The sequence below is a fragment of the Ovis aries genome, chromosome 12 (genome assembly GCF_016772045.2).
Source record: "Ovis aries strain OAR_USU_Benz2616 breed Rambouillet chromosome 12, ARS-UI_Ramb_v3.0, whole genome shotgun sequence".
Taxonomy (NCBI): Eukaryota; Metazoa; Chordata; class Mammalia; order Artiodactyla; family Bovidae; genus Ovis; species Ovis aries.
Genome location: NC_056065.1, coordinates 55,401,460 through 55,418,157, shown reverse-complemented (window position 1 = coordinate 55,418,157; position 16,698 = coordinate 55,401,460). Strand labels below are relative to the sequence as shown.

The 16,698-nt window shown below is 39.5% G+C and overlaps 1 protein-coding gene across 8 annotated transcripts in view; it reads right to left on the bottom strand.

Annotated features, from left to right (window-relative positions):
* Positions 1-16,698, bottom strand: part of RABGAP1L (RAB GTPase activating protein 1 like) — a 726,671-nt gene that overhangs the window by 137,688 nt on the left and 572,285 nt on the right. For all 8 annotated transcript variants that reach the window (XM_042229119.1, XM_027975891.2, XM_060396625.1 and 5 more), the window contains one exon: positions 15,702-15,830. In XM_042229119.1, coding sequence (XP_042085053.1) covers positions 15,702-15,830 — 129 coding nt within the window. The remainder of the gene's footprint in view (positions 1-15,701; positions 15,831-16,698) is intronic.

Sequence of the window (16,698 nt, the reverse complement as noted above, 5' to 3'; positions counted from 1 at the left end):
CACTGCAGGTGAATTCTTTACCACTAGAGCCACTTGGGAAGCATCCTAAAATTTCATTAAATATTTTTGAATAAGGGTGTCCCTGGTGGCTCAACTGGTAAAGAATCTGCCTGCAATGCAGGAGACCTAGGTCCGATCCCGGGGTCAGGAAGATCTCCTGGAGGAGGGAATGGCAACCCACTCCAGAATTCTTGCCTGGAGAATCCCAAGGACAGAGGAGCCTGGCAGCCTACAGTCCATGGGGTTGCAAAGAGTTGGACACTGCTGAGCAGCTACTTCCACTTTACTTACATTTTTGAATAAAAGGTTGTATATAAATGATTTTAGAAAATAAACTAAGTCCTCTGCTCTTAAACAGTATCCAAATCATAGTGTTGCTTAAAATACTCATTCTATTACAACAGAATATAGATTTTCTTCTATCACTGGCCATCCTGCCAAGATGTAACTTATTTACTTGTACAACTCATAGCCTCTCTTTTACAAAATGAGGGGAATTGGGGGAGTTTATGGTTTGTATAAGATATGATACTATATAGAGACAGGAGAGCTTCCCTGGTGGTTCAGACCTTACTGTCTGAACCCACCTGCAATGTGGGCGACCTGGGTTTGAGATCTGGGTTGGGAAGATTTCCTGGACGAGGGCATGGCAGCTCACTCCAGTATTCTTGCCTGGAGAATTCCCACAGACAGATGGTGGCCTCAGAGTCAGATACAACTGAACAACTAAGCACAGCACACAGCACAGAGACAGGAGTATACGCAAGCTAATGCATGTAGACCACACCAGAACAGGGTATACAAGATAAATTAAGCTAACATGCATGCCAGAGGAAATTCCTTGCCAGCCAAGTGGCTGATGAAAGTGAAGAAAAATAGGGTATTTTAGAAAATCTGAGAATTTAGGAGAAAATGGCAGAACTTGGGTATACTGACAAACACAGGAAACTGTTGTGTGTCATCAGATGCTGGAGATACAGTTCAAGTTAAAAAGGGAACATTTTCAGAAAAATTAGCATTCTGCTGACTATGAGAAAGACACTGCTAGGAGTTGAACTGAATGTTCTCAAAATTCACATGTTGAAGCCCTAATTCCCAGTACTGGTATCCTTACTGTAGTGTAGTAGTAGTGTTAGATGCTCAGTCATGTCCAGCTCTTTGCAACTCCATGGACTGTAGCTCACCAGATTCCTCTGTCCATGGAATGTTCCAGGCAAGAACCCTGGAGTCGGTTGCCATTCCCTTCTCCAGGGGATCTTCCCGGCTCAGGGACTGAACCCAGGAACACCCACATTGCGGGCAGATTCTTTAGCATCTGAGCCACTAGGAAAGGTATTCTTGTAAGAAGAAGAGATAAGGACATGGGTAACACAGGCAGCAGAATGATCATGTGAGGACACAGAGAGAAGAAAGCCATCTCCAAGGTGAGGAGAGAGGCCTCAGAAGAAGCCAAACTGCCAACAACTTGATCTTGAACTTCTAGCTTCCAGAACTGTGAGAAAATAAATTTCTGCTGTTTAAGCCACACAGTCTGTGGTATTTTATTATAGCAGCTCTACCAAACTACCACAGGCATGAAATTGGGGGACAGACATGAGACCCAGAAAAAACAGTACTGTTGGTTAGGAACCAACTTAGTGAACAACTTCAATAGGTAGTAAGAGCTAACAAAAAGTACAGTGACCCTAAGGACAGAGGATAATAGAGGATAATGTAGTGCCTGGCAAGGAGAATGAATGAAACACTGCCAAGAACACATGGCTGAAAGCACTGAGCCTGTGCCAAACCGAGTGACTGAAGCTTCTCCTAACCTGAACAACGAGGCAGAACACTCCGTCTCGTTTAGCTGTGACAAGTGCTAAGTTTTACCACCTCTTCAGGTGGTCTGTATGCCAAGACTCCCTCACATAAGAATGATAAGAGTGACGATGGTGATGACAAAACTATTTGAATCACGTATTACAGAAACTTAGGTAGAAAGTGGTACAGGCACAGAAAAGGAAGAGGCTAAACATTCCAGAAGAAACTGCTTCCACAGGTGGCAGCAATAAAGTGTCTCCAGACTAGAGGAACTGACTATGAGGAAGGAGTGCCCCATTTAATCACAACTAGCATTCTTGCCTAGGGAATCCCAGGGACAGGGGAGCCTGGCGGGCTGCCGTCTATGGGGTCGCACAGAGTTGGACACGACTGAAGCGACTTAGCAGCAGCAGCAGCAGCAACTACAGAGGGCTTCCCTGGTGGCTCAGAAGGTAAAGAATCTGCCCGCAGTGTGGGAGACCTGGGTTCGATCCCTGGGTTGGGCAGATCCCCTGGAGGAGGGCATGGCAACCTACTCCAGTATTCTTGCCTGGAGAATCCTCATGGACAGAGGCGCCTGGAGGGCTATGGTCCCTGGGATCACAAAGAGTCAGACACAACTGAGTGACTAAGCACAGCACAGCAACTATATCAAGGTATATAATTCTCCCCTTAGAAGTTTGTCTGCCTTTAAGTGGAGCTTCAGAAAGCCTGACAAACAGTTGGAGATATGTGGATAACACTTAAAAAAGCTCCATTATCTTTTTTGGGTTGTTATTCTCACTGATATGTTTCATTTAAAAAGAAAAGAATTTTTCACAGTTGAGCGGGGAGAGGGAGAAAAAGATATAACAGTAAAATAAGTAAGCCCTCCAGAGTATTATTAAATAATTAGATTTGGTCATTTCCTAGCTAAATGCTAAATGGATCCATGAGTTCATGAAACAAGAATATGAATAACTAAGTAAATATAATCATACTTTATGCGCCCCAGAGGAGGGGCACTGGCATCTGACACAGCTTTAGTTGAAGTGTTTGAAACACTCCCAAGTTACAATGGCTCAGCTTTCCTAACCTAACCTATTTTAAACACCTAAGACATTTATAATTTATTTTTATTGCTACCTAAAAAAAAAAAACTCAAATTATTATCAATGAGCAGCAAAACGGGCACAGAGAAGTACATTTATTTTCTTGTCTAAATCAGATCCCCAAACACAAACTGTGAAGCCTATTTTAAATATAATCTCAACATGAATTCAAGTAGTTTAAAAAAAAAATCAAAGATGGGGACTTCCCTGGCAGTCCAGTGGTTGAGATTTCACTTTACAATGGTGAGGGGAGGGGGGTACAGGTTCCATCCCTATTTGGAGACCTAGGATCCCACATGCCTCATGGCCAGGAAACCAAAACACAGAAGCAATACTGTAACAAATTCAACAAAGGAAAACAAAGAGATGTGCCTCTCATTGTAAATAGCTATGGGAAAGTTATTTATTACCACTCCTTCCAGAGAAGGAAAAGGAGTTCTAACTTTATTCTCCTACACAGATAAACATAAATCATAACAACTGGATAAGAGGTAATTGGCGAAGCACTGCAGAAAGTTATATGAAATATGAAAACTCTCACTTAAGAGCATAACCATTTGTCTTACTAAGTCTGAGTGAATTAGCTGCAGGGAAAAAGAATACTTAAAAGTTTAAGAGGAGGGAAACTTCTAGTTGAAAGAGTAGTTCTGAAGTGTCCTTTTTTGTTGTTAATTGTATGTGGAGAGCTCTAGGGACACTGTACCAAGTTTGAGATACAAGTATTCTTATGATTTAGTATTTCTGTTTCTGAAAAAAGAGATGCCCACATAAAAATCAATTTTTATATCCATTTATCTTACTTTTCTTGGACTAGGACAATGGAATGCTTTTTATAGATCAGTTCATCAGGCAATATGCAGGTTCACCCATCAAGTTAATTTAAAAGTGTTTACATGCTTTCTCCTTAATAAACTGAAAGAGAATGAATGGCAGAAGCAGATATGATGGTAGAATAAAATGGTGGAAGCAATGAAGGATACAAATGCGTTCCAGCTGATTAGGAATGGTGAGAAGAGCAGAGCTTTCTAAAGATGAAGGGCAGCTGAGGCTTGGGCTTCTGGAGCTCCGGCCTGTTTCCTCTATTTGTTATGAACTGTTTCAGAGCATGGCAAATATTAATGCAAGGAATCTGCTCGTTCCTACAATGTGTGCTTTGTGAGAGGCAGGATCAAATTTTATTAATCCCTGTTCGCAGGAAAATAAAACAATGCTCCAAATCTCAAGGCACACTGAGGGTTATCAGTGTTAACAGAAGCTTCAAAGGAAAAGTGAGGCAAATGTTTTCATATCAAAACTCCTTCACTATTTGTTAATGATCACATCATTGTAGCCTATAACAAAACTAACAGTAACCTGGCAGAACACTATGACAGTTGAAACCAAATAGTCCAAACTGTGGCTGTGAGTGGTCTCTACAAGAAAGGAACATGAAATATGGTTCCATTAAACATGAGCCCTTTCCACAATGCACGTAACGGTGCGTATGTTAGATTCATGGAGTCAACAAAAGCCTCTGTGTGGCCTCATTGCTAATTCAGAAAAAGCCTCTATTTGGGAGATTACATTCTTGTTTATACACAGCAACAATCGCCAGAAAGAAATAGCAAACGGCATGAAGAAATTAGAGGTAAATTGCTTTTAATACAAATGTTCTTTATAGTTTTGCTCTAGTGAGAAAGTTATTTTCAAACAGTTAAGTTCAAATCCATGGTTACAGATATGGAGTTCTTAGAGGGAAAAATATTAAATCTCCAGATAAATGAATTTACCTCTAGTCCATGGAAAGCATGATTTGTGAGAGGCAAGATCAAATTGTATTAACCCACTTTGGGAGAATGGATAGTGGTCCATCATAGTATAATATATAGGTAACTATGAGCCTAGAGTTTTCGGAGGCAGGCAGTTACCATGGTAACATATGGTCTGTGATGGCCCCCTCTCTAGCAAGGTTAGGAAGATGATTTTGGTGTGAAAGAGGATGATGCTAGGGTAGGACTTGGTTTTCAGCCACTAGAGCCCTCCTCTTACTCTTATTTCCCTTACTCTTACAGTCTCTGCCCTTTTTGTTTATTCAAATCTCTACGATTAGAGTAAAATGGTAGTGATGGTGGTAATTTCATTAGGACAGAGAGAAGCAAACTGTATGAACTAGCCATGGATGGCAAAATATTTAGCAGCTGGCGTGATTTTGCTGCTACTAGGAAACCTGAGCTTTTGTTGTTGTTCAGTCACTCAGTCGTGTCCAACTCTTAGAGACCCCGTGGATTGCAGCACGCCTGACTTCCCTGTCCTTCACCATCTCCCGGAGCTTGCTCAAATTCATATCCATTGAGTCGGTGATGCCATCCAGCCATCTCATCCTCTGTCGTCCCCTTCTCCTCCTGCCTTCAATCTTTCCCAGCATCAGGGTCTTTTCCAATGAGTTGGCTCTTTGCATCAGGTGGCCAAAGTATTGGAACTTCACCTTCAGAATCAGTCCTTCCAATGAATATTCAGGGTTGATTTCCTTTAGGATTGACTGGTTTGATTTCCTTGCAGTCCAAGGGACTCTCAAGAGTCTTCTCCAATACCACAGTTCAAAAGCATCAATTCTTCAGCACTTGGCCTTCTTTATGGGTCCAACTCTCAGACATTACTATTGGAAAAATCATAGCCTGAGCTACCAACTGAAAATTCTGAGCACAGGTCAGTATTATCATCTAACGTCACTAAACTGTCCTTAAAATAAAAGTGTTTTTGGAGAGAAGATGCACTTCTCTTGGGTAATCACCAATAAGACTTTGAACGTCCTTAGCCACCACTCTCTGCGTTCTTAGAGTTCAGTTCTTTGTCCCTCTCCCTCACCCACTTGTCCTACAGCCTCACAATCCTTATCTGCCCTCACTCTCTCTTTCACGGGTTCTATTCCATTATCTATCATGTTAACCACTCTCCTGCTACGAGCCTTCTCTCTCTGACCCCGTGGTGTGCTGGTGTTAGAAGCTACCAGTCCAACAGAAATGACTGTTAATAGTTATAAATTGTGTGCCAGTTGTTAAATCACTGGTACCTTGAAATTGGCCATGGCAGAAGTATTCTACCTGGAAACTGGCAAAAGCTACAAATCAGAGTTTCACCCTTTACTCCTCCTTCTCATGCCCCCAAAGGTCTGACTTACTAGTGCACCACTGCCCTTTTGTCTAATGGTGGGAAACCTCAGCTACAGGTGAAACCACTTAACCACTTTCTTCAGGTGTACATTTGGACTGGTGGGTGTTTCCAGAGAAACTCCCAAACAAGTTGCAGATTTTTGCCATTATGAATTCACGATCTCCAACAATTCAGCCCAAGAATTCTTTTGTGTTTTCTGTTAGTTCTTCCATTTTCTACAATATCTAAAAGTTTGTCCATATTCTTTAGATCTCTAGCTCTAGTACATTCCCTTGATTCTGGATGCTGCTTAACAGAAATCAGAGAAACCTTTAAATGGAATATGAGAATTCAATTTCTTTCATCCTTCCCTTCCCTTCCTTAACCTGCACATTTGCCTTTATTCCCCATCTACTCAGTCCCTCCTGCTGTAATGGAAAAAAAGTACATTCTTTTATCTGAGGTCTGTCTCTGTTGATATATATCTACTCTTTAGCTTTTTCTCTTGTGGACCTTTCCTTCTTATTTGAAGATGAATGGTCTGGCCCCTGGATACCAACCGTCATCATTCCTTGAGCCATCTCCTATTTCTTAAACATACCACACTCCCACCCCACAGCGTCCGCACATTTCCTTCAGTCTGAAGTGCTTTATCATTTCAGTGCAAGAAAGCTTTACCTAATCCCCTGGGTCAAAGTCAGGTTCCTTTGCTCTCTGCTCTTCATATATCTTTATTATATCCCTTCTGAGCATTTGTCTCACTTTATAATTGTACATCTATTAAGGCATGATTAATTAATATCTTCTGCACAATATAAACTCCATGAGTTCTGGGAGTTTTTTTTGCTTTTGTTCAACTTTGCATTCCCTGGGCCTAGCACAGTGCCTGGCATGTAGTAGATACTATATGAAGACACTGATTCATTGAGGGAGTTTTAAGCATTTAAAGCCATCTTCCCCATCCTCCAAAATTCATCTCAACCTCACATCTTCTGTACTTATGCTCTGGCTTGCTGGCTGTCATCCTCTGTTATCACCCTATGCTAAACTCCTTAGAAGAAGTTGTCTCATCTTCCCTTTTCCATTGACTCACCTCCCATTTATTCCTTGAATCATTGGTTGTTATACATCATCACCCCATTGAAACTGCTGTCACTAAAGCACCTCTTTATCATTAACTGTTGCATGACATCCACTTCTACTCTCAGTACCTTACGTGAACTCTAAGTATCCTGGTTAGTTGTTCAACTTCTTCCTTCTTGAAAATATACCTTTTCCCTTTGCTTTCACACTTCACACTATTCTGGGTGTTACCTTTCCAGTCTTACTAGCTTCTATACCTCAGCGCATCTCTTATATGTTAATGAATCTATCCTCAACCCTTTTCTCTGCTCCTCTGAAAATTCACCAACTCCTATAGTTCAAATACTGATGACATCCAAACGCCTACTTTCAGCTCAGATCTGACTTCCATTCCAAACCTACCGCCTATTGGATAGTTTTATGTACTTGGACTTGAGATTGTGGATACACCATGAGCTTAGCATGTCCCACACTTAACTCGTTATCCTCCATCCTTGTAGTTTGTTCTTTGCTTGCCTTCATAAAGTGATTACTACCAAGTTGCCTAAGTAAGAATCCTTAGAGTCATTACTGACTCTCCTTCTTTGCCCTAGTTCAGTTCAGTTCAGTTCAATCGCTCAGTCGTGTCCGACTCTCTGCCCTAAGCTCTCACTTAATCACTAGAATCTGTTGATTCTATCTCATGAACATTTCTGGAATCTGTCCACATCTCTTTAATACTAGTCTGGTCACTTATTAACTGGATTAATGCAACCACTCTTGAATTGGTCTGTTACCAATATCTAATCTTATCCATTTTAATCCCTTTTCCACACACCAGCCAGAAAAGCCTTTCTAAAACGTAAATCTGATCATTTGTGTCTCCTATTTAAAACTTCAATCCATTCCCCTCCCCCCAGGATAAAATCCAAGCTGCTTACCATTGGATTACAGGGTTACACGGCTCTGTACCAGCTGTCTGGCCCCTGCTTATCCCTCTAGTCTTCCATCTATTCCCCTCATTCCCTCCCTCCTCAAACTCTATTTTCCAGTAAGAACTGTATTTAGGTTTTGGACAACTCGATCTATTCTTATTACCTCTGAGCCTCTGCATATTCTCTGCATGGAACTTCCCTCCCCCTGCCTCCATGTACTCCTTGCTGTGCTATGCTGTGCTTAGTCACTGCTGCTGCTGCTGCTGCTAAGTAGCTTCAGTCGTGTCCGACACTGCAACCCCATAGACAGCAGCCTGCCAGGCTCCGCCGTCCCTGGGATTCTCCAGGCAAGAACACTGGAATGGGTTGCCATTTCCTTCTCCAAGGCATGAAAGTGAAAGTGAAAGTGAAGTCGTTCAGTCGTGTCCGACTCTTAGCGACCCCAGGGACTGTAGCCCACCAGGCTCCTCCATCCATGGGATTTTCCAGGCAGGAGTACTGGAGTGGGGTGCCACTGCCTTCTCCGGTGCTTAGTCACTAGACATGTCCAACTCTTTGCGACCCCATGGACTGTAGCCCACCAGGTTCCTCTGTCCATGAGATTCTCCAGGCAGCAATACTGGAGTGGGTTGCCATGCCCTCCCCAAGGGGATCTTCCCAACTCAAGGATCAAACAGAGGTCTCCTGCATTGCAGGTGGATTCTTTACCGTCTAAGCCACCAGGGAAGCCCCCAATGTACTCCTTAATTCCTGCTAATCCTTAGGTCTCATCTTAATTCCTCTGAGAAGTCTTCTTGTATAGCTCCTGGCACATAGTAGTTATTCAGTAAATGATCTTTTCCCTCTAATGTCCTTCTTTCAGTGTAATGTCAGACCACAGTTTTAATATCATTCAAGTTATTTTGCCAATAAAATATAAGTAATATAGGCTATTTTATTTGTTCAAACATTTTATTATGATGATATACCAAAAGAATATTTTGAACGACATGATGAACTTTACTGCTAATGGGGCTCATCATAACTGTGCCACTTGTAACACTGTTCCAAACAAAAATTAACTGGAGAAAAAAAGATGTGCTCTGCAGCTTTTGGAGAATTATCCTCAAGAAAGGTTTTCACAGCCATAGAACTAACGTATTATAGTACTTCTGTTATATTTTATTCTTCTAATTCATCTTTTTTTCCCCATCTTTTTGTTTTTATCAGAGCAATGACCACTAAATAAATGCCTCTATGTTTAAAAAAGCCAAATTTTTAATATGTCATCATCACATAAATAGTCTATTTGAAACATAAGGAGGCATGAAATATTGAATTAAGTTATATACAATGTTGAATAACTGGCAGTTTTTTATCAAATGGCGCCAATGGTAAAGAAGCTGCCTGCCAGTGCAGGAGATACAGGAGACACAGGTTCGAACCTGGGTTGGGAAGATGCCCTGAAGAAGGAAATAGCAACCCATTTCAGTATTCTTGCCTAGAGAATCCCACAGAGAGAAGATCTTGGCAGGCTGCAGTCCAGAGGGCCGCACAGAGTCGGATACAACTGAAGCAAATTAGCATGCATTTGACCAAGGAGAATGGTAATTTAATCAACTTAACCTAATATAATATGTGACTAACGTTGGATAAAAGTATGCAAAAAAAAAAGAATAATTATAAAGGTTATATGTATATTTGGACTGCAAGGAGATCAAACCAGTCAATCCTAAAGGAAATCAGTCCTGAATATTCACTGGAAAGACTGATGCTGATGCTGAAGCTGAAGCTCCAATACTTTGGCCACCTGATGCGAAGAACTGACTCACTGGAAAAAGACCCTGATGCTGGGAAAGACTGAAGGCAGGAGGAGAAGGGGATGACAGAGGATGAGATGACTGGATGGCATCATTGACTCAATGGACAAGAGTTTGAGCAAGCTTAGGGAGTCAGTGATGGACAGGGAAGTCTGTGGCATAGTCCATGGGGTTGCAAAGAGTCAGACACAATTGAGGGACTGAACTGATATATATACTTGAATATGTATAGGTACATTTATAAATTCTTATGCTGTAAAGAAATACCTATTTTCTTAATATGTTCTTATATTCTTAATATGTTTATTTTCTTATATTCTTAAGATGATCCCATAACACAAAAGTTAACTTCTTTGACTCACTGAGTTGCCCTTAAGAATCCAATAAAGGCTATATATTGTCTCACTAGGAAACACAGGATGCTTAGAAGGTTATATAAAGAAATTCAAATTTCTAGTGACTCAGAGTCCATGAAGCCAAGATCCAAGTTTAAAAAGTTCTCCATAGCAAAGTTTTAAACTATAAGCTAACAACTGAATAATGATATTCAACAAAATTTGCCTTCTTGTGAAAGTGTAACATATTCATATATTAGTAACCAAATGATTTTTCAAAGTAACGTCTGATTGGTAAACATATTTTCTCATTTTATTTTATTTTATTTTACTTTAAATATTTGCTTGCAGTTTATTTTGGTTTTTCTAAATAGACATTCACATCTGTAAACAATAGGATTTTGGTTTCAGCCCCAACCCCCAATTCCTTGCAAGTTTTTGCTCTCGTACATTGGCTAGAACTGCCATTTGTTCTTTAGCTGCTAAGCTGTGTCCAACCCTGTTGTACTTCATGGACTGTTGCACACTCGACTCCCCATGGGATTTCCCAAGCAAGGATATGGGAGTGGGTTGCCATTTCCTTCTCCTATTTTCTCATTTTAGCCTGGCTGGATCATAGGAACAGAAGGAATATCAGAATGATTTAAAGTCATGTTAGTAAATTAGGGAGAGGGTGGGATGATTTGGGAGAATGGGAATTCTAACATGTATACTATGATGTAAGAATTGAATCGCCAGTCCATGTCTGACGTAGGGTGCAGCATGCTTGGGGCTGGTGCATGGGGATGACCCAGAGAGATGTTGTGGGGAGGGAGGTGGGGGGGGGGTCATGTTTGGGAACGCATGTAAGAATTAAAGATTTTAAAATTTAAAAAAAAAAAAGTGAATCTCTTATAGACAGCAAAAAAAATAAATAAATAAAATTTAAAAAATAAAAAAAACACCAAAAATATTCCTGATATTTAGTATCACACAGGTTTCAGAAAAATAAAGTTATTTACCCAATCCAATGTGCTTTATCGATAAATCCTCTTATCAACACACAGAGCTCACAAGTTATTTTTTACCTATAACTGTTGTGTTTATTTTAAAACCAGTCAGTTGACTGAAATTACTGGTTGCCCAGTTTCTTTGAATTAGAGGACTGATTCATTTTGAAGGGTAATTAAATGAGAACATATCCATTTGAAGACTATATGATTATATACAAATACTATAAAAATAATTAAAATTTTTTAAAAAATGGATTACTTTCAACAGAAATTCTTTTCTTAATCTTATACAGATTGTGGATAAGAAATCATGAGTTCAACTTTTTTGCCTATTCCATACTGTAGCTGCCTTTCTCTTTAAATGTTCCATCTAATATGGAGCTTTGGTCTGTAAGTCCATCATTTCCTAACATTTCCAGTTGCCCGCATATGCTGCTATAAAGATGGCATGATGACTCACATCCTTACCAGACTCCCACTTTCATTATTCAGTGTAACACCTCACCCTCCACAACCTCTCACAGTCGCAGTCTATCAGAATCAGGAAAGGGGAGGAGGGACCGACCAGTAGTGGAACAGGCCTGAGTTCTTTTTCAAAACTGTAAGCTGCTGTGAAATCCATTTAGTTGGTTGTGACTAGCTTTTTGGCTTGGGGATTTGGAAGCGGAAGGAGAGAAGTTTAAAATGAAATAGAATATAATACAGTAGAAGAAAAGACATCAGAGTGCTTCATACATTATAAGCATAAGTATCACTTCAGGTATATATGTGCGAGTATGTATGAATGTTTAAGGACTTGATATAAAGGCTATTTCAAAATGCAGGTGTTGGTTAACAATCTTAAATTTTCATGTTGGAGATCTACCTTCTAGTCCCAGCACAAACCCTGAATACTGTACTATTTATGCCTTCCTTCTTTCAACTAAACCTCACATCCACCTCACAATCATGTTATAAATTAAGATGGTGTTCTGGCTCAGTGGTAGTAATCTGCCTGCTAAGGCAGGAGCTATGGGTTTGATCCCTAATCTGGGAAGACCTGTTGGAGAAGGAAATGGTTACCCACTTCAATATTCTTGCTTGGAAAACCCCATGGACAGAGAAGCCTGGTGGGCTACAGTCCATGGGGTTGGAAAGAGTAACATACAACAGTGACTGACCAACCAACAACCAAACAACCCTGCGGGCACTGTATCTAAGAAGAAGTACTCTCCTTAGAAAACACAAAAAACTAACAAAATACACAAAACAAAATAACAACCCTATTATTACTTTTTAAAGAATTCTTATCTATCTGTTTATGTGCAAATAAATCACTGTGGTTGCACACAGCACTTTCATCCCAGGAACAATCCATTCAGGTCATATTTTAGACTTGTTTCCTGACATTTTATGTTTCAGTGTCTCTCAGATCTCATGTTTCCGGCTTGACAACTGTTAGTTACCTCCATTCTCTGAGGAGCTTCAAAATTATACTGGACAGAAGTCTTTCCCTGTTACATTTCATATTTTAAAATCACTTTCCTGGGTTTTTTGTTTTCAGTGATTTTCCCATCATTCTAGATTTCCCTTGAAAACATTTACCTGTACCTCTTAACACTCTACTCTCTTATTCTTAGAAATGAATGTTTTATTTTAATAGGTCCCTACACCATTGCCCCAGGTTATAGTACTTCCTTCTGACAGCTCGGGAACAATCAACCGAATGAAGCCGGTCTTTCAAACCTACCACCCACAAAATTCAGTCACCATGACCACTGGAATGTATTTTTAACATTTATAGACAAACATGGCTTCTGCTTAGTCATCTGATCTTAGTCAAATAAAACAGTCATCAAGGGTTTAAAAGTCTGCATTTCAGGATGAAGACTTTAGAGGTCCATCTTTCTTAATGCCTTTGGAAAATTATCTCTTTGAATACAGAGTTCATTTGAAAGACAATGTAATCTTTTTCTCCTGAGTTACTTACATTCTACATTGTGTTGTTTTTTTTGAACAGTTAGAATTCAGTTTAAAATAACTTAAAATTCAAACACAAGTCTAATGAGACACACACACACACACACAAACGTGTTACAGTGGGCACTGTGCTAAAGGGAAGTCTATGTCAAAGCACATTTTCAGTCATGAGCCTAATAAGCCAACGGCTATTCTATCTTATAATTGCTTCATCCCAAATCTGTGAAATCATTTTGGCTCCTTTTTTCCTCTCACACCCATGTTTGATACATCATGAAGTCCTTTCGGTTCTCTTTCAGAATATGTCCAGGTTCCAACCACTTCCATTCTGTGTCTCTCCCCATTATGATCACCCTGGTCAGTCTATCATCATTTCTCACCAGGATTACTGCAAACCCAGTAATTACTGATCTCCTGACTTCTACTCTTACCTTCCTCTTGTCTGTTTTCAACACAGTGGGCACTGTGATCCTCCAAAACCTCAGACAGAGGTTCCACTCAAAATTCTGTAAGGGCTCCTCACTTCATACAAAGCAAAGTCTACGCCCTTACAGTGGCCTTATGATCCTATTGCCCTTGTTTTCATTCATTTCTTTCCAGCTCTACACTGGCCTTCCTGCTGTTCCTCAACTTTACTTGGCATGAGCCAGCCTCGGGGATTCTGAATTAGCTGTTGCCTCTGCTGCAGTGCTCCTCCCCTAGACATCTCCATGACTTAACTCATCTCTTTACCTTCAATGAGATCTACTCTATCTAACAACTGTAATGCTTCTTCTCCCCATCAACCCAATCTTGCTTATTTTGCCCTACTTTTTCTCTTTTCACAGCTATTTATCACCTTCTGACATATTAAGTATATTCTTTATTATGTTCATTGGTCACTGCTGTCTATTTCCTTCTGCAAGAATGTAAAATCTACAAGACCTGGGATCTTTGTTCAGAAAACAAATTTATATTTTTGTCATGGTTAGGTTAAGAAGATTTCCTAGAATATGCCAAAGGTACAAGAACTTACATCAGTAAACTGGTTCCAAATTTTTTTTTGAACGTACTATCTTGGTACTACCCCAATGGTTAAGAATCTTTCTTCTAGTGCAGGGGATGTGGGTTCAATCCCTGGTCAGGGAACTAAGACCCCACAAGCTGCAGGGCAACTAAGCCCAGGCACTGCAACTAGAGAGCCTGCATCGCAACGAAGAGCCAGCCCAGCCCAAAAAACATATATAGATTTAAAAAACCTTTCTTGTAATTGAATTGATACCACAATTCTCTAGATAGGGATTTCTATTTCAAGTTATTTATAAAATGTGTTTAGTTTTATCAGACATGTGATAAGGAGCAATATAGCCACATATATCTGTCAGGTGTGGGATGGAAATGGGCAGATCAAGACAGAGCTTTCCAAGTCCCTCAGAGAAAGGAAAGCACAGCCTAAGCAGGGTGCTTTTCTTTTCTTTAACTCATAATCAAATTTATTTAGCTTAGTTTTGTCAAACTCACAATTGAGCTTATTTAACTTAGTTCTGTAAAGGAAGAGAAACAAATTGGTAATATGATGGACTCTGGTGAATTACTGGATTAATTATAAATATAAAAGAAGTCCCCAAGTTAATTAAAATTATTATAAAACTTGATTATATAATTTTTCTACATTAGGAAATTATCAACTTTCTGGCTATGATCATCAACAAACACCTCTAAAACTTATTTGATTATTTCACCTAGTTTTTTTAAGTACTGTTTTTGCTCCCACATCAAAAAATAACAACTGGATTAAATAATTCACATCAAACAACAAAACAGAACAGAAACCAGAGAGAAATTAGGTATCAAACCCAAAACCCATGGACAACATCTACCATCAGAGATGGCCACTAAGCATAGCCGTAAATTTCAAAATATAAGTAGGTAGGAACAAACACCACCACCATAAGTCCTGTATACTGTACACTCATTATCTGTGTTAGCAGGAAGCAGAAGAAAGCAATGGGACATCTAACAGGAAACTCCTCAATAGACATAGGCACTGACTGGAAAGCATTACACTCCAAATCAAGAACATTCACTGAAAATGAGAACGACTTTACCCATCTTAAAATCCAGTTAAGAGTTAAGCACAAAAAGCCCATGGATAGACCTGATGAAGCAGGAGCCACGTAACCCCTTTCGACTTCAGAAACTAATTCACCTAGAAATCCTCCTCTGACAGATTCCCAAGCCAACAGGAAATTGATGGGAAAGGTGCGTTTCTTGCTTGGCCCTAAATAATCTTAAAATAGATGGCAAAATCTAAATACTAAGTCTGCTGCTGTGGAAACCACTATCAGAGCAGGCTCCTCTAGAAGCCCACTTGTAAGATCAATGTTTGTCTTCCTCTTGTTAGAATCCGAACCAGCCAAGATTCACTCTAAGTCCTACAAGAAGATACAGCCACTATAGATACAGACCACCTTCACAAAAAATGTCTGAGACTAGGTCAGATACCACATCGCCTTCAACACAGTCAGAATCCAGCAACAAACAGAGAGTTTTACATAATTTGCCATGTTACTCTGCATTCACGTTCCACCTTTATTATCTATAAATTCATATATCATACCTTAATGTTGCAAGCCTGCTCCATTAGCCTTCTTGCATTTTCCTCTGCCCTGTATCTCTTTGGAAGCTGGACTCTGAAGAACTTTAAGGCGCCTTCAAAATCAGCCTGCAGAAGATCTTCCTTTGAGGTCTACAAAACAATCACCAAGAATTGTCCATTACATTTTAACCCACATTCATAACAAATACATTGCAAAAGGAATTTCTATTTTCCTGAATGTAACTTTTATTGGCCAAGATCTAGGTGAGGTCCAAAAATTTTTAGGAAGAGATTTCTAACTGCTTTAGTATAAGCTGAAATAAGTCACCATAAATCCTAGAAGTGACAATGGAATTAATTAACAAGCTAACATATTTAATTTATATAACCTCTAGATTAGAATGATCGATCCTGGCAAAGCTAACCACATTATGGCTCTGGGAAAAGAAAAATGCCAGAAAAAGGAAAAAGTGTGAACTCTGGGACACATCTGTGATTTTAACTTGGTGGGCATTCTAAGGATTTTTTTTTCCCAAGCTGGGAAGACACAGATAGTACAATTAAACCACAGAAGAGTTATATAACAAACACCTAATGAGAGGATGACTTTTCAATTAATGACAATAGCAGCTCAAATGAAGAAAATAAGAAATTGTTCCATATCTTAAAGACTTAAAAAATTACATAAATGAAGCAAACCACTTAACTATTGAACTTCTTATGAAAGCTACTTTTGCAAAATTTACTTAAGAAATAACAACTACTTATATGCATGCACAGAAAATATATGCATGCACAGAAAAAAGACTGAAAGGAAATAAAAGAAAATGTTTCTCTGAAGAGTGAGGTTATAGTTTTTCTCTTCTTCTTTATATTTTGCTGTATTTCTTGTGGGAAAGATCATATAATAAGAAAGGCAATAAATGTTTCAATAAACAACTACATGTAATCACTGGCAAATACTGAGACAAATTATGAGACTGAGGCATACTGAGTACACTGAAATAGGCCAAGTCAA